Raw genomic sequence first — 22,019 nt, forward strand, 5'->3', positions numbered from 1 at the left:
CTGGAGCTGCCCCGTTTTATTTCTCGGCGTAATCCACTGTTAAGGTATACAGTACATGGAGTAAAGTGTTACCAGTGGCCTATATACAACTGACCTTTGCGTATACATATACTATTGTTACCACAGAAGAAATATATGTTTAATCGTATAGCTATTTGTGGAAATTCCACAGTCCAATGGCAAGCGCAAGCTGGCTGAACAACCTCTTGTCTGCTGCTTACAAAGTGGGCCACTCAGTTTATCAATCACGGTCGGATGAAGGGCTGAGTTGACCTCTGATCATGATTCTAACTGGCAATTTGGTTGCGACTCCACTTTGTAATCACAATGAACGCGATGATGAACATTTCATCCGAGTGCAAGCTGTGTGTGTTGGTCAAATTTAACTCGACGAGGCCTTGACTGGGCAATCCTTGTGCTGTAGCGTCTCCGGGTACGGGCGCGGCGTGTCGTAGATTACTTCCTCAAAAACGTGGTCGTCGTCCGAATCTTTGATTGTCAGTTGCTCGAGGGTGGGGCTGGCAGGACGAGCGCAGCCCTGGCTCCTGGGCGTTGAATATTTTCGCAATTTAGGCGGCAGTGGAGGAGTTTTGAGCGGTGGTTTTCTGGCTGTGGGGTGCGGGGTGGTGGGGGCGGGGTGGTGGGGGGGGGGCGATCACAAATAAAAAAAACTCTAAAAATCACAAACAAGATCGAGGTGTGAAGGATCAACTTTTCAGCCCCTGCAATAGCTTGCTGACGCTACTGCCGGATGGCAGAAGGGGCCCTCCACTCGACGGGAGATCTCGAGAGTCCCCCTGGAGGTTATTTTGGCCTACTCTTCCACACTGGCCCAGACACCTTAGAACAAGTGGGAATTACCCACTCTTTTACCCCACCACACGAGACACTGCCGATCAACTAACCGGTGTACCCATTTAACAATCGCCGGGTGTATAGTGGCCGGGGGGTGGGGGGTGTAGGGATGGTGAGAAACTTTATCGATTGTCTCAACTGCCGCTGCCAGGTGATGGAATCCAACCGGCGACCTATGCATTGCAACTGCAGTGCGCGAACCGTGACACCACCTCCCGGGTAGCACGGCTGGCTACGTACGGTGCGCAAGAAATTCGACATACACCACTGCGCCGCCGTCCGTGATTTTTAGAAACCGATTGAAAGGTGCCGTGTTATTCCATTGGGCGTTTAATGCTTCGGTCATCTCGGGCCCATTTAGCTGGCAATAAACTAAACTTTTACCAGGTGTGAGGCGGACTGAGCCACATAGCTCGTTTTCAGAAACAACCTGGCCACAAATAGCACAACGAAATGGCTTATCACTTTGAAATTTCTAGCAGCCAAATTTTCTAAACACGTGGAGGGAAAAATTGGAGGACCCGAGTACACAGCAGGCATCAGGGTCGGGATCGAACCCACAAACCCCTGTGTATCTAATAATAGGGGTTTTCCCCTTTTTTCTGGCAACAAAACTGAAATCTTTTTACAAGGATTCATGTCTGCAGTAACCACAATACCTGCAGTCAAAATGCAAACAAAAAACATACTATGATAATATATGTGGCATTGTCCTTGAAACTCATTGGTCCACACCAAGGGACGGCTTTCTTTTGAGCCTCGACCCAATTGGTGCTCGACCAGATGACGCCAGAAGGCGTCATCTGGTCCTTTGGTGTGGACCAATCAGTTTCAAGGACAATGCATATATTATCATAGTATGTTTTTTGTTTGCATTTTGGCTGCAGGTATTGTGGTTAATGCAGACATGAATCCTCGTAAAAAGGTTTCAGTTTTGTTGCCAGAAAAAAGGGGAAAAACCCTATTACATTTTGGTACTGGCAAAGGAGGTCTAATGATGTAGATGCTCACCCTGTGTATCAGGCGAGGTAATTAAACATCTCGGCGTCCTAAATGACGTTCGGGTTCATCTTGAACGCCTACAGACAAGGGAGAGTGTGACGGGTGGGAATGCTTCTTACTGCTGGGCGGTCTCTGTGGGATCGGCGGCGGCTCTCGCGTCGGCTGCATTTTCTGCGTCGTCATCGGCGGCGCCGTCTCCTGCGTCCCCACGTGGTCGCAACAACGCAGCGTGACCGCGGCGATTAGTAACACCCAGGTATCGAACCGCCGCGTTCCACTTCTACGGTGAAAGGGGACTTCGGAGTAAGTGCTGCGACTGGTAAATTGGCAGTTTCCTTCTACGAGAGTCTTCGCTCAAAGGCTATTGCACCGTTTGACCTTCATTACGTAAATGAACGTTGACTCACGGAGTTCGAGTCGTGAGCCTCCTTGCGGGTCCAGTTGCGATTGGTTGTCGCGCCGTTCTCCGTTGACGCGAGCGCGCCCGTCAGTCTGTCCACGGGTGGCGTATCGATGTACCTGAAAATCACCGCCCGGCATCGCCACCGCCATTCCTTCTGTAGCGCCGTTCACAATCCGGGGCGCTGCTGCGGTGTGACGGTTCGCGCAAAGGGCTTGCAAGCCAGAGGCCGCTGGCTTTGTATCCTGACACTGCAAGGCCGGATTAAGGTTCTTGTAGGCCCCTCGGCCCTTCTTTTTCATGGGCCTTCAGTGATAACTTTCTACAGTTGGAACTGCTGATTTTAAAATAAACTGTCCGCGAACAACCATAGGACAACAACGCACGTCTGCACTTGGGCCATTCTCTTTTAAGAATAAGATTGTACGAAAAGCACCATTTGAAGATGTTACTTGCTAATTTTGTTAATTTCTCTTATTGAAAAAAAAAACGATTGATATGCCCCTTTACATATATACACTCTGCCTATCCTTGCTATATATGAACGTAATCAACCAGGTAGGGCGTTGATTGTTATGTTAACCGACTGTGTTATATTGCATTATATTTCAAAGTTTACTAGGTTTTTTCATTCGTACCTGATGATGATTGCTTGTTGCAATCGAAACGTATGCTATTTAAAAAGACTTTACCGAAAGATCCAAAGAGTAATTCCAGCAGTCACGAAAGCTCCAAATCAAGTTTATATTTATTCAAGAAGATATGTTGTTTACATTTTTTTCTCGTAGGCCCCTTTAGTTTGCGTCGGCCCTATTATATATGTGTGTAGGTTACCAGACGGAGACGGCCTTCCGCTGGGAGGAGGAGCGGCGAGCACTCGATGATTTGGACAGCAGCGTCTCTATCCACGACTTGCACTCCTCGTTTGAGTCTGCAGCCTGGTTGTGTGTGCACGCGCACGCAGCCACATCACGTTGACAGCTGATACGGTGGCTAAGGCGAATGGCATTCTGGGGCACGAAGCGACAGATCCATTTCGATCATTATATGCTCACTCGGCTGCCACCTCCGGTTGGCTACGTGCGGCGCGAAAGAAGTTCAACGTACATACTAAAAGTGCAAGCTTGCGCTGTGTGCGTTCCCATTCTCCTGAAATGTTGCACCGATGCCTACTTTATAGAGGGTGATACGGGCACGTTCAATAATGATTAATTGATCGAAGGTCACATCTGCTGCTTTTGTGCATTTTCCTGCGAAACCGAAAACGCCGTGAGCTTTAAAGGCAAATGCTCAGCATGCGCCGGTTGCCCAAAGGAGTTGAACATTGCATTGTCTTGTCTGGTGCTCCCTCAAGTGGAATCCCTTCCTGCCGGCAGTTACGACGGCAAGAAATTGCAGGGCTGAGCCGCCCGTTACGTTGGCCACACGATGAACCGACGCGAAGTGCGGTGTTACGGTATTCACCAAGATGACCGTCTTCTCCGCAGAGAGCACAACCTCAAACGAAAAGTTTTTGCCCGTTGAAGTCACCTCTCCGATGGTTTTAATCTGAAAGCAAAAAGAACGCATCGCGTAACAAGTTGATACCGGACTATGTTGTCGGTCGTTTAAAGCAGCGGGACGTATATTGTCTAATTATGGTTTTTTTTTTCATGCAAGAAGACCAGGGGATATTTGGCCGATGGATGTTATTGCATTGCAGGGAGGGCATGTGTATGATAATATATTCAATGTCATGCCGTAAATGAGAATAACAATGCCCCTGATTCAAGAAAACTTCACTTAACTATGAATTAACTTAAGTCTTTTTACTTGACCAGGTAAGGCCCGCTGAGCTGTGTAGCTCTTAGTCAGAAACGACCTGGCCACAATGATATCACCAACGAAGTGGCTTTTCACGTGGAAATGTATCGCAGTAGCCAATTACTCTAAACGCACCACGTCGATTCTGAATGTGGAGGGGAAAACCCGGAGGGCCCAGACACAAATCCACGCGACCACGGAGAGAGAGGAATACATGCAAACTCCAAATATACAGCAGCAGGCATCGGGGTCGGTTATCGAACCCACGAACTCCTGCATACCAGGCGAGGTAATTAACATCTCGCCACCGTGGCGCGATACTTGAGTCTGGAGACTTTCAGGAGGGTCCTGCCCTGGGATGTTTGGCCAATTCCATTACCGAGTGTTTTGCATTAAGGTCCGGCACGGGTGGGTTCTGGAATCTACTTGCTGTGCTGTCACCTCGTGGCGGCCTCGCAACTCGGTGGGGTTTGAGGGTGGCACACAGCGCTGGCCCTCGTGGGTCTGCGCCTCCACCTCATCCGTACTTTACCCACAGTATGCATGACTCAGTACGCGCGACAGTACGCGTGACAGAACATGTGACCCACAGTATGCGTGTCCCACTACGCTTGACAGTACCCGCGACCCACAGTACTCGTGACCCACAGTACACCTGACAGTACATGACACAGTACGCATGACCCACAGCACGCCTGACAGTACGCTTGACAGTACGCGTGACCCACAGGACGCCTGACAGTACACCTAACCCACAGTACGCGTGCACCACAGTACACGTCACACAGTACGCATGACCCACAGTTCGCCTGACAATACACGTAACCCACTGGACGTGTGACCCACAGTTCGTGACAATACACGTGACAGCACACCTGACAGTACACGTCACACTACGCATGACCCACAGTACACTTGACAGTACGCGTGACCCACAGTACACGTAACCCACAGTACGCCTGACAGTACACGTCACAATACGCGTGACCCACAGTACTCGTGACACATTACGCCTGACAGTACACGGCACACTACGCATGACCCACAGTACGCGTGACCCACAGTACGCCTGACAGTACACGTCACACTACGCATGATCCACACTACGCGTGACCCACAGTACGCCTGACAGACGTCACACTACGCATGACCCACAGTACACGTGACCCACAGTACGCCTGACAGTAGACGTCACACTACGCATGACCCACAGTACTCGTGACCCACATTACGCCTGACAATACACGTCACACTACGCATGATCCACACTACGCGTGACCCACAGTACGCCTGACAGACGTCACACTACACATGACCCACACTACGCGTGACCCACAGTACGCCTGACAGACGTCACACTACGCATGACCCACAGTACGCGTGACCCACAGTACGCCTGACAGTACACGTCACACTACGCATGACCCACAGTACGCGTGACCCACAGCACACGTGACCCACATTACGCGTGACCCGCAGTACGCGTGACCCACAGCACACGTGACACAATACACTGTGCATGTCACGGAACCCCGTTACACAGTACGCGTGACCCACAGTACTCGCCTTGTTCACGTCTATGACGCCGTGAGGCTGAAACACATCGCAAAGGAGACACGGTAAGGAGAATGACAATATAATAATTGGTTTTACCATCTCTGGCAATTAAAACAGGCGGTGTTAAGGCGTTAAAACACCAAACAGAAACCTTTCGCAAGGAATCGTGTCTGCATTAACCACACGTACTTGTGGATGACATGTAAATACAACAAAAAAACCATGCTCCGATAGTAGATGCATCCCGGCCAGGTAACGTTGCTTATTTTCTCCTCGTGGACAGGCGATGCGAGTCCCGACACCGTCGGCCCTCGCCAGATGCCCTCACCCACAAAAAAAGCCAAGACAAAGATCCCCCGTGAAGCCTAAACAGACTGCTGGGGCAAGTGCTGTTGTCGAGCACCTATGAAGAAAGCCGGCAACGATACACCAATGTGGCGGGTGGCCAGTGGCCAGCGTCACCCACCCCCGGGGCCGCCTTTGTCTCCCGAGCGGCGGTGTTTACCGCACCGCACCGTGTAGTCATTTGAGGCCGAGTCGACCTAGGCGAGGCCGCGGACCGGTTCAAATAACCCGTCGCTGGCCGTTGGCCGTGATCGGGATTCGAACTCTCGTGGCCAAAGGCGCAGGCCCGCAAATAGCTCGCACTCGCTGCTGCTGGCGGAAGGGACTTCACTGAAGAGGGTATTTGGCCTACTCTTCCACGCTAACCGGACGTCTCGGAAGAGGAGTGATTAAACGGGGTTCTCAATGGGGGGGGGGGGGGGGGGCAGTGAGTTGATTGTTGATTGTCTCCACCCGGTCACCAATGATTGAACGCAACCAACACAAGTAGCTACTACATATGTAGTAGCTACTTGTGCTGGTTGCTACATATGTAGCTACTACACATGTAGTAGATACATGTGTCGTAGCTACTACATATGTAGTAGCTACTTGTGCTGGTTGCTACATATGTAGCTACTACACATGTAGTAGATACATGTGTCGTAGCTACTACTACATATGTAGCTACTACATATGTAGTAGTAGCTACTTGTGCTGGTTGCTACATATGTAGCTACTACACATGTAGTAGATACATGTGTAGTAGCTACTACTACATATGTAGCTACTACTACATATGTAGCTACTACTACATATGTAGCTACTACTACATATGTAGCTACTACTACATATGTAGCTACGGGCCCCGCACTTTCAAGGGCCCCGAGCTGAACGCTTACAAGCTATCAATTCCGGTTCAGTGATTCTGCACTTGGTCTATTACTATAGTACTATACCGCCTTCGACTTTTACGAACGGCTGGGTGTTTAAGGTTAGCGATTTTATCTGGCTGTGTCGCAAATGAAAAAAAACATGCAATTACTTTACTATGCAAGTTAAAATGTGTCTTAATATTTCCGTGTTTTTGTTTTAATTTAGGGCCCCGCACTCGTGACCAGGGCAGTGATATTTTGAAATGTAGCTATGTTCAATGAGAAGACGTGATGTGCATTTGTGTCTTTCCTTCACGTAAAGTCCTAATAATAGCCATTTTCTATACTTTTGAGGCATAATAAGCAATTAGAAAAGAACACTTACCACCCAGGAACAAAAAAATCGTGTCACACAGCGTAATAATAATAATGATTATGCTGATAAAGAAAGCTTGCAAGGCGACTCACGCTGGTGCAGTCGCGGCTTTTGAAGTAACAGAGTTTGCCGCCCTTCAGCCGGAACCAATACCGCCTCCAGAGGAAGCTCTGCGGGCACACGGGACGTGGGGGGAGGTGGGGGGAGGTGGGGGGGGAGGTGGGGGGAGGTGGGGGGGGAGGTGGGGGGAGAAACTGAGCAAGACCGATGCTGCGGTGTTGGCAGGAAGGAGGCGATGGCGAGGTGTGTGTGTGTGCCACTGTGTGTGTGCCACTGTGTGTGTGTAGGTGCTCGGAAACAGCACTTGCCCCTACAGTCTGTTAAGGCTATATGGGGGATCTTTGTTTATCTGTATGTGTGCCACTGTGTGTGTGTGTGCGTGGTTGGCACAATAGGGGGCACGGGTGGTGCATCAGCCAGTCATCTCAGTCAGTCGACCCGTGGCACCTGGGTCTGCCCCGTGACCTCCTGCCAGCGGGCGTTCGACACTTCACGTGGCCTCAGGGTGCACATAGCCTGGCACAAACGTCGTGGTGACGTCGCTGCCACTTAGTGGCGAATGGCGGTTGTTGTTGTTGTGTGCGTGCCACTGTGTGTGTGTGCCACTGTGTGTGTGTGCGTGCCACTGTGTGTGTGTTTGCCGGCAAAACAACCCCCTACCTCCTCGCAGTGCCGGACGGGCAACTCTGTCGTGGACAGTGCTGTGGGGGGAGGTCCAATTGTGATTGGCTCCTCCCCTCATGGCATATGTGTCCACCACAGGGGATAAACGGGGACTCTGGACGGGTGCGAGGGGCTGGTAACCCCTCCACCTTCAATTAATTACCACTAAACCGCGAATTAAGTATATAACTAATAAGCTTGTGCCGGAGGCCCCGGGGGGGCAGGCGTCTATGACGTCTCCTGGCCAAACCCCAATTGGTGGAGCCAGGAGATTGAATATCTACCCTCGGGGCTCCTCCAGAAATAACGAAAAACCACTACGGGTGGCCACGTGGAATGTTCGAACGCTCACTGCGGAGGAGAGGCTGCCACTCCTCTGTCGGGAGCTGGACCAGTACCGCCTGGATCTATGTGGCATTCAGGAGGTCCGGTGGACCGGCTCTGGCTCCTGCCACCATGAGGGGTGGACAGTCCTCTACTCAGGGCAGCAGACTGCCAAACAACAGGGTGTGGCTCTTCTTTTGAACAAAAGAATGAAGGGGGTGTGGGAGCGTGGCGGTGAGGTGTGGGAAGCTGTAAGCCCCAGGCTACTTTGGGCTCGCCTTCCCATCAACCGGAGGCGAGGAATGGTGGTCGTGGTTACTTATGCCCCCACCGAAGATGAACATCCGTGGAGGGATGCAGGCAAAGCCGATGAGTCAGATGCCTTCTATGACCTCCTGTCACAGGTGCTGGCTAAAGTGGCCCCTCGGGATAGAGTCATCATGTTGAGTGACTTCAATGCCCGAGTTGGTCATGATACTGGCACCTTGTCTGGAGTGATTGGAGGGCATGGGCCAGATCAGCTCAATAACAACGGTAGGAGGCTGCTAGATTTTTGTGCAGCCCATGGGCTTGTAATTACCAACACGCTGTTCCGGCATCGGCGCATCCACACAACATCATGGATGCATGCCGGGTCCAAGCATGAACATCTGCTGGACTACATAGTGACGGACCAGCGGATGCGAGCCCATGTCCTTGACACCAGGACCTACCGTAGAGCTGATCTGCCCTCTGACCATCGACTAGTCATCTGTAAGATGCGCCTGCCATTCTTCCACTCCGGTGGTGGGTGTACACCCAGGACCCCATTCCAACCTAAAGTGGCCTGGTCTCAGTTATCTGATGAAAGTTGCAAGCGAGAATTTCATCATCGCTTGCGGCTGGGATTGGCATCATCCCCGACTCCTAATGTCGAGGGTAAATGGGCAAGGTTTAGGACTGTGACTCATGCAGCTGCAATGGCTGCTTTGGGTACGCGGTCCCGACCTCCCCAGAGACCCTGGCTGACAGAGGAGGTGTTCAGGATGGTTGAGAAAAAGCGACAGGTCCACTGTCATCGGCTACAGAATCCCATGTCAGAGAATGAGGGGGCTTACCGCAGCCTTCGCTCGGAGGTTCGGAGAGCCGTGAGGCGCTGCAAGGATGGGTGGTGGTCGCGGGTTGCTGAGGAGATGGAGTCTGCCTCAGTGGCACGTGATCACAAATCTCTATTTAACTCCATCAAAAAAGTAATCTGCAGCGCCACACCTATTACCATCATTAGGGGAAAAAATGGTGACCCAATCTCCGACCCCCAGGAACAGGTTTGCAGATTTGCTGAGCATTTCTGTGAGGTCCTGGGGGAGGGAAAATCCCTCAGCCAGGAAAACATCGTGGCACAAAGTGAGGATGACCCTGCTGAGGCTGCGGTGCCTCAAATATTGGAAGAAGTCACCCCCTGTGAGTTGCTGGCTGAGGTGCCATCTGTTGAGGAAGTACTGAAGGCGATCCGGAGTCTGAGACCAGGAAAGGCAGCGGGCAGAGATGATCTCCCAAGCGAAATGCTGAGGGAGGGCGGCGTTTGTGCACAGACTGACATCATAACAACAGGTTGGACCACTGGACGGGTTCCGCAGGATTGGAAGGAGGACCGCACAGACTGTAACAACTACAGGGGCATCTCACTCCTCAGTGTGCCGGGAAAGGTCCTGGCAAGGATTATTCAACATCGCCTTGCCAGGCACGCTGAGGAGAGGCTTGCGGAGCCCCAATGCGATTTCAGGAAAGGGTGGTCCTGCACAGATGCCATATTTTCTGTCCGTCTGCTACAGCAGAGGTGTTGGGAATTCCAACAAGACCTACATCTCTGCTTTATTGACCTGGTCAAGGCCTATGATACCATCAGTAGGCCTGGGCTCTGGGTTGTTCTTCGTGCTTTTGGAGTACCTGACCCTCTGCTCACGATCATTAAGGATCTTCATGATGGTGAGCGGGCCCGGGTAAAACTACGTGGCCGGGAGTCAGAGCCATTCCCTGTACACCTTTGGGTGCGACAGGGATGTCCTCTGGCTCCCACATTATTTAACATCTATTTTGACCACGTAGTTCGTGAAGCCTTCAATAGCTGTACTGAGAGAATCTCCATATGGTACAGATATAATGGGAGGCTGATCGATGCCCGAGTGCGGTCAAGGGATGGCTCCCTATTGCTCAACCACGTTATGTATGCTGATGATTTGGTAATAGCTGCTCATTCAGAGGAGGAGTTGGAGACACTGCTGCTGAGACTGGAGCGTGCCACTACGAGGTGGGGCCTTACCATCAGCCCCACCAAAACTAAGGACCTGCCTGGGTATTTTGTACTATCGGACACTCCACCCCCACAACTCCCAATCGGTGATGGGGCAGTTGTGGAGAGAGTGGAGAGTTTCCCATACCTGGGCAGTGTGCTTATGACTGGCTCCAGTTTAACAGCAGAGGTCTCACTCCGAATCAGTCGAGCGGCAATATATTTTCATCGGTTGCGTAACGCTGTGTGGAAGCTACCTGGTCTGTCGCTCTGCACTAAGCTTCAGGTCTTCTCGGCCACGGTCATTCCCTCCCTTCTCTACGCTTGCGAAACGTGGACCCCCCTAATGGAACATCTTCGCCGGTTAGAAACATTTAGGCTGGCCTGCCTACGATCCATCCTGGGTTTAACCAGACTGGATTGTGTGAGGAGCTCACAAATCCTTGAAAGATCTGGCAAGGTCCCATCGGTGAGCTCCTCCGGCAGGCAAGGCTGCGATGGCTGGGTCATGTAGCCCGCATGCCCAGCCACCGCATGCCGAAACAGCTTTTGTTTGGCTGGATTGAGGAGGCTAAGCGGGCGCGGCACGGGCTAGAGAAGAGATGGAGTGATGTGGTACAGGAGGACGTGGAGCTGAGTGGACTTGCCGATGACTGGTACCAGCGGTGTCAAGATCGGCCTCTGTGGAGGAGGCTCGTGAAGGACGCTACTGGGCAGTTGGAGGCAGTCGCCCTCCAACAACAACGGAGGACGGAGGAGCGACGCTCAGAACAACCAGCGGAGCGCCGGGTGGCTAAAGCACAGCAGGTTGCCACAGTAGGGGGCACAGGTGGCGCATCAGCCAGTCATCTCAGTCAGTCGACCCGTGGCACCTGGGTCTGCCCCGTGACCTCCTGCCAGCGGGCGTTCGACACTTCACGTGGCCTCAGGGTGCACATAGCCTGGCACAAGCGTCGTGGTGACGTCACCGCCACTTAGTGGCGAATGGCGGTTGTTGTTGTTGTGTGCGGTCGTGTTGTGGTTAGGGGCTGTCCATAAATGACTTCACGCGATTTTGGACGATTTTTGACCCCCCCCCCCCGCCCGTTCGTCACACGGCGTCACAAACAGTCAGACTCCCTCCCTCAAATATGACATCACAAAGCTCTGCCCCCCCCCCCCAAATATATATAAAACATGCTTCAAATCGCTTTAAACTATTGTCATTGTAGTGCGTATTTAATGTGGCGCTGCACTCTGATATTGTAGGAGAAAACATTTATTAAAAAGTCTATTTAATTAAGCAGAACGTGCTGTCTATATTTATTTAAAGTTGCGCATTTTGATGTGACGTCACATTTCTCAAACTCCCCCCCCCCCCCCTCGTCACATATCGTCACACATGTCTGACCCCCGCCTCGGGCTGTCTGTAAGACCGGTTCGCCCATCCCAAGCACTCTCCAGACTCAACTCTGCTTCGCTTTCCGAGATGCTGGCCGGATCGCTCGCATTCCGAGTTATTTGGCCACAGGGCGAATGTGTTTGTAGCAAAGCCGTAATTATAATACCCCCCCAATATTCAAATATGCTGAAAATGTCCCCGCCCCCACCCCCCAATATATTGCTAGAAAATAGATTTCTGTTTATTTTATTGTGGTTATGGTTGTATAATTATTAATCCCTAATCTCTGCTATTGCATACAATGAAACAAGAAAAGGTTAAAAGAAAAAAACAGAGCAATGTAATACAACACACTATTAGACATTATTGTAAAAAGATTAATAAAAAGTCCAGCCTATGTATTAGTGATTTTTTTTTATATATTTTAGGCAGGAAATTCGTTTTCAAGTTTCGATTTTTTTTCTGGGGGAGGACCCCCAGACCCCCTGGAAGATTTGGTCTCCCCCAATGTTGACTCCATGGCTACGGCCTTGGTTTGTAGTGTACGTGGTGTATCGTGTGTATGCCGCGTCTTACCTATACGGTTTAACCCCGTATGCTTTGTACAAGGAAATTGAGTTATCAGGCCCATACGGCGTACAGCCGTTTCAATGCGGGCAAAATAACATTTTTGTTGCGTATTTGTTTGTGTTTCTCCCTTGTGTTGGGACTTTGTAGGATGAACGTTGAGGTTTATAAGGGGGCACGGGGTGGCCAATAAGGTCTGAATTGGTCTGTAATAAGGTAGGAGGCACTGATAAGGGGTTGACAGGTATGTATTTATTTAATAGCTCGTTTGTGCGACTAGATGCTAGGGTAGAGCCACCTTTCCCACAGACCAAAGCCAGAGTATTCCGTGGTAAAGTTCAACACACAAACCAGAACCAGACCTCGGCACAAATCAATTCGCGAAATTCACACCGGTCACGCGATAGATAAGCGCCAATTTTCGGACTGTCCAGGTCGAACCGGAGCAGGTGGCAACGCTCGTCCGTGGATGAGTAAGTGGGTGAATGGTTTAGAGCAAGTGAGTGTGTGAATGTGTTGAGCGAGTGAGTGTGAGAATGGGTGAGTGAGTGTGAATGGGTGAGTGAGTGTGTGTGTGTGAATGGGTGAGTGAGTGTGTGTGTGTGAATGGTTGAGTGAGTGAGTGTGTGAATGGGTGAGTGAGTGTGAATGGGTGAGTGAGTGAGTGTGTGAATGGGTGAGTGAGTGAGTGTGTGAATGGGTGAGTGAGTGAGTGTGTGAATGGGTGCGTGAGTGAGTGACTGTGTGAATGGGTGAGTGAGTGTGTGAATGGGTGAGTGAGTGTGAATGGGTGAGTGAGTGAGTGTGAATGGGTGAGTGAGTGAGTGTGTGAATGGGTGAGTAAGTGGGTGAATGGTTTAGAGCAACTGAGTGTGTGAATGGATGGGTGAGCGTGAATGGGTGAGTGAGTGTGTGTGTAAGTGGGTGACTGTGTGAGTGTGTGAATGGGTGAGTGAGTGTGTGAATGGGTGAGTGCGTGTGTGAATGGTTTAGAGCGAGTGAGTGTGTGAATGGGTGAGTAAGTGGGTGAATGGTTTAGAGCAACTGAGTGTGTGAATGGATGGGTGAGCGTGAATGGGTGAGTGAGTGTGTGTGTAAGTGGGTGACTGTGTGAGTGTGTGAATGGGTGAGTGAGTGTGTGAATGGGTGAGTGAGTGAGTGTGTGAATGGGTGAGTGAGTGTGTGGGTGAGTGAGTGAGTAAGTGTGTGGGTGAGTGTGTGAATGGGTGAGTGTATGGGGTGGTTGAGCTAGGGTTTACCCACCTGTTGCGCAGACCAAAGCCGGTCGGCACTAAGTGGTCAATGAGAACTGTGCCGTCTACTGCCAAAAAGCCCAACAAAATACCGACCGGCAACAGATATCAGTACAAACCAATTATCCGAACCGCTCGCGTTTGTGTAAATGTATTTGTGCGTTCGGCAGACAGGTGACTCTTAAACCCGGACAGTCCTTTGCCACCTGCCCGGGTCTGGGGTTTGCCACCTGCCCGGGTTTAATACGGATTTAGCCCGGTCAGGTGGCAACCCCCCGGACTACGCGTCGTGTTGAACTGTGTGCTTCTCGCGGACAAAGTCGAACTCACAACTTTGTCGCGTCGCTTTTCCAAGAAGCCTTCCATCGTCTCGTCTCCGCAATCCATCATCCACCCCCCCCTCCCCGTAGCCGGGATTCCGAGCAGACTCCGCTTGGATTCCGAGCAGACACCTGTTGCGCGACACACCTGTGCGCGTGAGTGTGTGCGTACCTGTGTCTGAGTCTTCGTGTGTGCGCCTGAGTGTGTCTGTGCTTGGTTAAGCGTGGTCTTTATACGGAAGTGAATGAGCCCTTCCTTATATTGCTGTGTGCTGCTCGGAAGACAGGTGTGTGCATATTTTAAACGTATGTGGTAGTTACGTACAGAGAGTTGCGTGTGTAAGGCAAGTGTGTGCGTGTTACATGTGTGTGTGTTAGGCAGGTAAGTGTGTGCTAGTTTTAGTTAAAGTGTGTGTGTTAATCTCTATTTAACTCCATCAAAAAAGTAACCTGCAGCGCCACACCTATTACCATCATTAGGGGAAAAAACGGTGATCCAATCTCCGACCCCCAGGAACAGGTTTGCAGATTTGCTGAGCATTTCTGTGACGTCCTAGGGGAGGGGAAATCCCTCAGCTAGAAAAACATCGTGGCAAAAAATGTGGATGACCCTGCTGAGGCTGCGGTGCCTCAAATATTGGAAGAAGTCACCCCCTGTGAGTGGCTGGCTGAGGTGCCATCTGTTGAGGAAGTAGTGAGGGCGATCCAGAGTCTGAGACCAGGAAAGGCACCGGGCAGAGATGATCTCCCAAGCGAAATGCTGAGGGAGGGTGGCGTTTGTGCACAGACTGCTCTATATGACATGATAACAACAGTCTGGACCACTGGACGGGTTCCGCAGGATTGGAAGGATGCCTTGGTGGACCGCACAGACTATAACAACTACAGGGGAATCTCACTCAGTGTGCCGGGAAAGGTCCTGGCAAGGATTATTCAACATCGCCTTGCCAGGCACGCTGAGGAGAGGCTTGCGGAGCCCCAATGCGGTTTCAGGAAAGGGCGGTCCTGCACAGATGCCATATTTTTTGTCCGTCTGCTACAACAGAGGTGTAGGGAATTCCAGCAAGACCTACATCTCTGCTTTATTGACCTGGTCAGGGCTTATGATACCATCAGTAGGCCTGGGCTCTTGGTTGTTCTTCATGCTTTTGGAGTCCCTGAACCTCCACTCACGATCATTAGGGATCTTCATGATGGTGAGCGGCCCGGGTAAAACTACGTGGCCGGGAGTCAGTGCCATTCCCTGTACAACTTGGGGTGCGACAGGGATGTCCTCTGGCTGCCACATTATTTAACATCTATTTTGACCACGTAGTTCATGAAGCATTCAATAGCTGTACTGGGGGAATCTCCATTTGGTACAGATATAATGGGAGGCTGATCGATGCCCGGATGTGGTCAAGGGATGGCTCCCTTTTGCTCAACCACGTTATGTATGCCGATGATTTGGTAATAGCTGCTCATTCAGAGGAAGACTTGGAGACGCTGCTGCTGAGACTGGAGCCTGCCACTAAGAGACGGGGCCTTACCATCAACCCTACTAAAACTAAGCACCTGCCTGGGTATTTTGTTCCATCGGACACCCCACCCCCACAACTCCCAATCGGTGATGGGGCAGTTGTGGAGAGAGTGGAGAGTTTCCCATACCTGGGCAGTGTGCTTATGACCGGCTCCAGTTTAACAGTAGAGGTCTCACTGCGAATCAGTCGAGCAGCGTTATCTTTTCATCGGTTGCGTAACGCTGTGTGGAAGCTACCTGGTCTGTCGCTCTGCACTAAGCTTCAGGTCTTCTCGGCCATGGTCATTCCCTCCCTTCTCTACGCTTGCGAAACGTGGACCCCCCCTAATGGAACATCTTCGCGGGTTAGAAACATTTAGGCTAGCCTGCCTACGTTTCATCCTGGGTTTCACCAGGCTGGATTGTGTGAGGAGCTCACAAATCCTTGAAAGATCTGGGCAAGGTCCCATCGGTGAGCTCCTGCGGCAGGCAAGGCTGCATTGGCTGGGTCATGTAGCCCGCATGTCCAGCCACCGCATGCCGAAACAGCTTTTGTTCGGCCGGATCGAGGGGGCTAAACGGGCGAGGCACGGGCTAGAGAAGAGATGGAGTGATGTGGTACAGGAGGACGTGGAGCTGAGTGGACTTGCCGATGACTGGTACCAGCGGTGTCAAGATCGGCCTCTGTGGAGGAGGCTCGTGAAGGACGCTACTGGGCAGTTGGAGGCAGTCGCCCTCCAACAACAAAGGAGGGTGGAAGAGCGACGCTCACAACAACGAGCGGAGCGCCGGGTGGCTAAACCACAGCAAGTTGGCACAGTAGGGGGCACAGGTGGTGCATCAGCCAGTCATCTGTCATCTTAGTCAGTCGACCTGTGGCACTTGGGTCTGCCCCGTAACCTCCTGCCAGCAGGCGTTCGACACTTCACGTGGCCTCAAGGTGCACATGGCCTGGCACAAGCGTCGTGGTGACGTCACCGCCACTTAGTGGCGAATGGCGGTTGTTGTTGTAGATCGGCAGGTAGTAGAAGCACAGTTGGTTACGTACGGTGCGAAAAAGGTTCAAAATACATACGTAAGAGGGAGTGTGATAGGAAGGCAAGCAATGTTGTGTGAGTGCAGGTGTGTTCGGTCAGTGCATAGAATTATAGTAGGTGTGCTAATCAGACAGGTAAGTGTGTATACGTATCGGTTGCTTAACAGATACAGTGAGGGAAGAAAGTGTTTGATCCCCTTCTGATTTTGTACGTTTGCCCACTGACAAAACAATGATCAGTCTATAATTTTAATGGTAGGTTTATTTGAACAGTGAGAGACAGAATAACAACAACAACATCCAGAAAAACGCATGTCAAAAATGTTATAAATTGATTTGCATTTTAATGAGGGAAATAAGTATTTGACCCCTCTGCAAAACATGACTAAGCACTTGGTGGCAAAACCCTTGTTGGCAATCACAGAGGTCAGATGTTTCTTGTAGTTGGCCACCAGGTTTGCACACATCTCAGGAGGGATTTTGTCCCACTCCTCTTTGCAGATCTTCTCCAAGTCATTAAGGTTTCGAGGCTTACGTTTGGCAACTCGAACCGTCAGCTCCCTCCACAGATTGTCTATGGGATTAAGGTCTGGAGACTGGCTAGGCCAATCCAGGACCTTAATGTGCTTCTTCTTGAGCCACCCCTTTGTTGCCTTGGCCGTGTGTTTTGGGTCATTGTCATGCTGGAATACTCATCCACGACCCATTTTCAATGCCCTGGCTGAGGGAAGGAGGTTCTCACCCAAGATTTGACGGTACATGGCCCCGTCCATCGTCCCTTTGATGCGGTGAAGTTGTCCTGTCCCCTTAGCAGAAAAACACCCCCAAAGCATAATGTTTCCACCTCCATGTTTGACGGTGGGGATGGTGTTCTTGGGGTCATAGGCAGCATTCCTCCTCCTCCTCCAAACACGGCGAGTTGAGTTCATGCCAAAGAGCTCCATTTTGGTCTCATCTGACCACAACACTCTCACCCAGTTGTCCTTTGAAACATTCAGATGTTCATTGGCAAACTTCAGACGGGCATGTATATGTGCTTTCTTGAGCAGGGGGACCTTGCGGGCGCTGCAGGATTTCAGTCCTTCACGGCGTAGTGTGTTACCAATTGTTTTCTTGGTGACTATGGTCCCAGCTGCCTTGAGATCACTGACAAGATCCTCCCGTGTAGTTCTGGGCTGATTCCTCACCGTTCTCATGATCATTTCAACTCCACGAGGTGAGATCTTGCATGGAGCCCCAGGCCGAGGGAGATTGACAGTTCTTTTGTGTTTCTACCATTTGCGAATAATCGCACCAACTGCTATCACCTTCTCACCAAGCTGCTTGGCAATGGTCTTGTAGCCCATTCCAGCCTTGTGTACGTCTACAATCTTGTCCCTGACATCCTTGGAGAGCTCTTTGGTCTTGGCCATGGTGGAGAGTTTGGAATCTGATTGATTGATTGCTTCTGTAGACAGGTGTCTTTTATACAGGTAACAAGCTGAGATTAGGAGCACTCCCTTTAAGAGTGTGCTAATCTCAGCTTATCTTTCTGATTGAGAGGGGGTAAAATACTAACTTTCCCTCATTAAAATGCAAATCAATTCATAACATTTTTGACATGTGTTTTTCTGGATTCTCTTGTTTGTTTTCACTGTTCAAATAAACCTACCATTAAAATTATAGACTGATCATTTCTTTGTCAGTGGGCAAACGTACAAAATCAGCAGGGGATCAAATACTTTTTTTCCTCACTGTAAGTAGGAGGGTGCACGTGCAGGTGTGTGTGAGTCTTGGTGTGTTAAACAGACAGGTGAGTGTGTGTTAGTGTAGGTGTGTTAGGCTAAAGCACAGCAGGTTGGCACAGTAGGGGGCACAGGTGGTGCATCAGCCAGTCATCTTAGTCAGTCGACCCGTGGCACCTGGGTCTGCCCCGTGACCTGTCAGCGGGCGTTCGACACTTCACGTGGCCTCAAGGTGCACATGGCCTGGCACAAGTGTCCTGGTGACGTCACCGCCACTTAGTGGCGAATGGCGGTTGTTGTTGTTGTGTTAGGCAGACAGGTGCGAAGCAGATGAGTTTGTAAGTGCAAGTCTCCTAGGCAGTCGGATTAGCGCGTTAACGTTAAAGTAGGCTATGTGGACAGGTAAGTAGTTGCACTGTATAGGTGCGCGTGTATATAGGGGAAGCATCCGAGGTAGGTGCATGTGTGGAACGCAGGTAGCAGGAATGTGCGTGCGCGCGTGATAGCTCGTATTCGACCAGAAGTTGTATTCTTCAGACGCGTAAGTGACTCATTCCATCGCACGTAACTCACGCCACGTGCTGTGCGTGCAAGGCATTTGAAACATGCACGTGGGGAGCGACAGCGTAGTTGGCGGAGCGCGCACTGCACTATGAACCAAGTTTAATATCCAGCTTACGGGGCAACATCAGTGGTGATAATTATCTGAGCCGGTCATGGGCTTCCCCGTAAGTCGACTCAGCCTCGACTGGGTACCTGGAGCGGTGTGTTAACAACGCCACTGGGGAGACAAAGGCGGCCGTGCGTGGTTCTCGCCACCCCCCTCTCGAATGCCGGGGGATCTATACGGGGAAACTCTCTGTTACTTATATTGCTACAGTACCATTAGACAAACACAATTTCAAAATAACAAAAAACTTTCGTTCGTCAATAACACTTCAGCCTTTAATGGAAAAATATATAATAGGCAACGTTTCGGGACATGGCCCTTCTTCAGAGCAGATAAATAAGTTGAATAGTATTAGATTTTACGTGCTATGAAGTAGGGTCATTGCCCAAAAACGTCACCTATTATATATTGTTCCCCTTTTAAGGCGTCAGCGTTGTTGCTGTTGTTGTTAATTGTGCTTATCCGCCACTGGTAACGCAGCAGCGGTGGCTAGTAGATGTTAACTACCTCACCTGGTATACAGGGGGCCGTGGGTTCGATCTCGACCCTGACGCCTGCTGTGTATTTTGTAGTTTGCGTGTCTCTCTCTCCCCGTGATCGCGTGAATTTTTTTGCCCGGGTCCTCCGGGTTTTCCCCCTCCACATTTTAGAATCAACGTGCGTTGCAGAAGCATTTGGCTGCTAGAAATGTACGCATGATAAGCCACTTTATTTGGCGATGATTTGTGGCCAGGTATCTTCTTAAAAAGAGCTATGCACGCTCAGTCAGTGGGCCATAGCTCAGTGCAGGCAGCAGTGTTTACCAAATAATTTGCGTAAGTGGCACAGTCACATGGAACGCACCCGATATTGTTAAATCTTGGCAACTAAGCATGGGTTTTGAGCCTGGATAGTTCTCGGATAGGTTGGTGACCCCCCCTCCCCATCGCGCTCAAAAGGTGGTGTAAATGTGCTAGAGTTGGCGATGCAGGTAATAGCGGAAAAAGCCATTGTGGTTTTTGTTGATGCTTTCCCAACCATCAGCAACGCCACGTGAACGAGGGTCATTGGCAGAAAACGTAGAAACTATTCTACATGTTTTTTTTTCTTTTAAGGAAGTGTTATTGACGAAGGTGTTTATTTTTTTGTGAACGTGCGTTTGATCTTGATGCTGTTGTTGGGCCCGTGCACTGTGTCGACGTGCATGTTACTTCACTTTCGGTAATAAACTACAATGGACACACTTGCTTACTACCGCATTCTCCGGATGATAACATGCTCTGGAAAGTAAAACGCACCCCAAAATTCGTGCCCGATGCCAATCAAAGTATAAAAATATCCCGCATGTAGATGTTTACAGACTATTGGGGAAAGTTTCGTGAGCGAGTAGCATCTATTAAGCTGGCACGGCACACCACGGGGTTCGTAGCCAGCAACTCCTACGCCCGACCGCCTTTGTCTCCCCAGTGCTCACGTTTACACACCGTCCGCGCCAGGTACTCAATTACGGCTGAGTCGACCTAGGGGGTGCCCAGAGGCGGTGCGAACTTTCGTCACCGATGTTTGTCGTGAGCGGGAATCGAACCCCGGTCGCCGGATTCGTAGCGCGGTGCCCTAACAACAGATCAGATCACTCACGCGCGCGCGTGCACTCACACACACACACCTCTCCCGGATTATATCATTATAACAGGTCAACAATAGAAAATGCGGCCGTCTGTAACGCTCTTCCTTCCGATATTAGGAAGCCGCTGGGAGCTATGCACTTTTTAAGTCGAGATTGAAAACGAATTTCTTTGGAACTGCTTGTTTGTGTGTTTAGTGTGGTTGTCCTTCCCCCCGCACCTCCGATGAGCGCGGGTTGCTACGTACGGTGCGAAAAAAGTTCAACGTACAGTACATGGTACGTCCAAAACAAATCTTGAGGGAGCGTATTGCAACGCCTACCCACAGCTTCCCATGAACAAACTCCTCCGAAAAAAGATCTAAAGATAGCTTTCAGGAAAAAAAATATAGCCGCCGACATTAAGCGTGAGGTCACTGTCACCAGGGAACAGGAGCACGCGGCCCAACTAGAAAATCCACATTTGTTTCTCAAGTACAAAAGAGATCTAACTCACACGCACAAAAAACTATTGCCGAAGGATTTAGCAGTCGTGTTGGCTGGTGCAGGAAGCGTTATACCCTTACATATGAGACAACACGATCATTTTACTACAAGTGAGTTTATGCACACACACACACACAGGTAGAGTATTTGCTTATTTTTTTATTCAGGCTGTGATACTCGATATCAGGCTGTTGTTACTCGGCATCTAAGTCGTGGGTAACTGCTCGCGTGTCAATTGAGGGCTGTTCGTCCGGAAACATTGTCAACATTCGAATGTCTAACGGGGACCACCACTGTGCAATAGCTCAAGTTTCGCCCAACTATTAATCACTCAATCTCTCGGGCCGGTCCTCTCTATCTCTGCTCTGGAGAAGATCTATTGCCCCGAAACGTCCCCTATTATGGATAGAGTATATATGTATATACATGTTTAAAACTGAACGAGTTTTATTTCACCAGGTAAGGCCCACTGGGCCCAGCAGCTATTTTTTTCAGAAGCAAACGATATCTCATCGAAGTGGCTTATCGTGTGGAAATTTAGATCAGCAAAATACCCTAAACGCGTGTTCATTGTCAATGTGGTCGGGAGGGAAACCCGGAGGACCCGGAGGAAAATCCACGCGACCACGAGGAGAACACGCAAACTCCAAATATTCCACAAGGCGTCAGGGTCGGGATCGAACCCACGGCATCCTGTATACGATGCGAGGTAGTTAACATCTCCTAGTCACCGTGATGATGATGATGAAAGAGAGACACGCAAACTCCAAATATACAGCAGGCGTCAAGGTCGGGATCGAACCCCATCGCATCCTGTATACAAGGCGAGGTAGTTAACATCTCCTAGCCACCGTGATGATGATGATGAAAGAGAGACACGCAAACTCCAAATATACAGCAGGCGTCAAGGTCGGGATCGAACCCCATCGCATCCTGTATACCAGGCGAGGTAGTTAACATCTCCTAGCCACCG

The 22,019-nt window shown here is 50.5% G+C and overlaps 1 protein-coding gene across 1 annotated transcript; it reads right to left on the minus strand.

The window, feature by feature from the left end:
• Position 1: 1 nt before the first annotated feature.
• Positions 2-14,559, minus strand: LOC116951525 (uncharacterized). The gene is made up of 8 exons (XM_032970216.2): positions 14,040-14,559; positions 7,285-7,362; positions 5,627-5,653; positions 3,722-3,805; positions 3,092-3,195; positions 2,265-2,376; positions 1,977-2,055; positions 2-609 (listed from the first exon to the last, which is right to left on the minus strand). The coding sequence occupies exons 1-8, from the start codon at positions 14,097-14,099 to the stop codon at positions 383-385; spliced, it is 771 nt and encodes a 256-aa protein (XP_032826107.2). The 5' UTR covers positions 14,100-14,559; the 3' UTR covers positions 2-382.
• Positions 14,560-22,019: the final 7,460 nt, after the last annotated feature.

This window comes from Petromyzon marinus, chromosome 43 (assembly GCF_048934315.1).
Source record: "Petromyzon marinus isolate PM22_M1 ecotype Great Lakes invasive population chromosome 43, UKy_Petmar_22M1.pri1.0, whole genome shotgun sequence".
NCBI classification, from domain to species: Eukaryota; Metazoa; Chordata; class Hyperoartia; order Petromyzontiformes; family Petromyzontidae; genus Petromyzon; species Petromyzon marinus.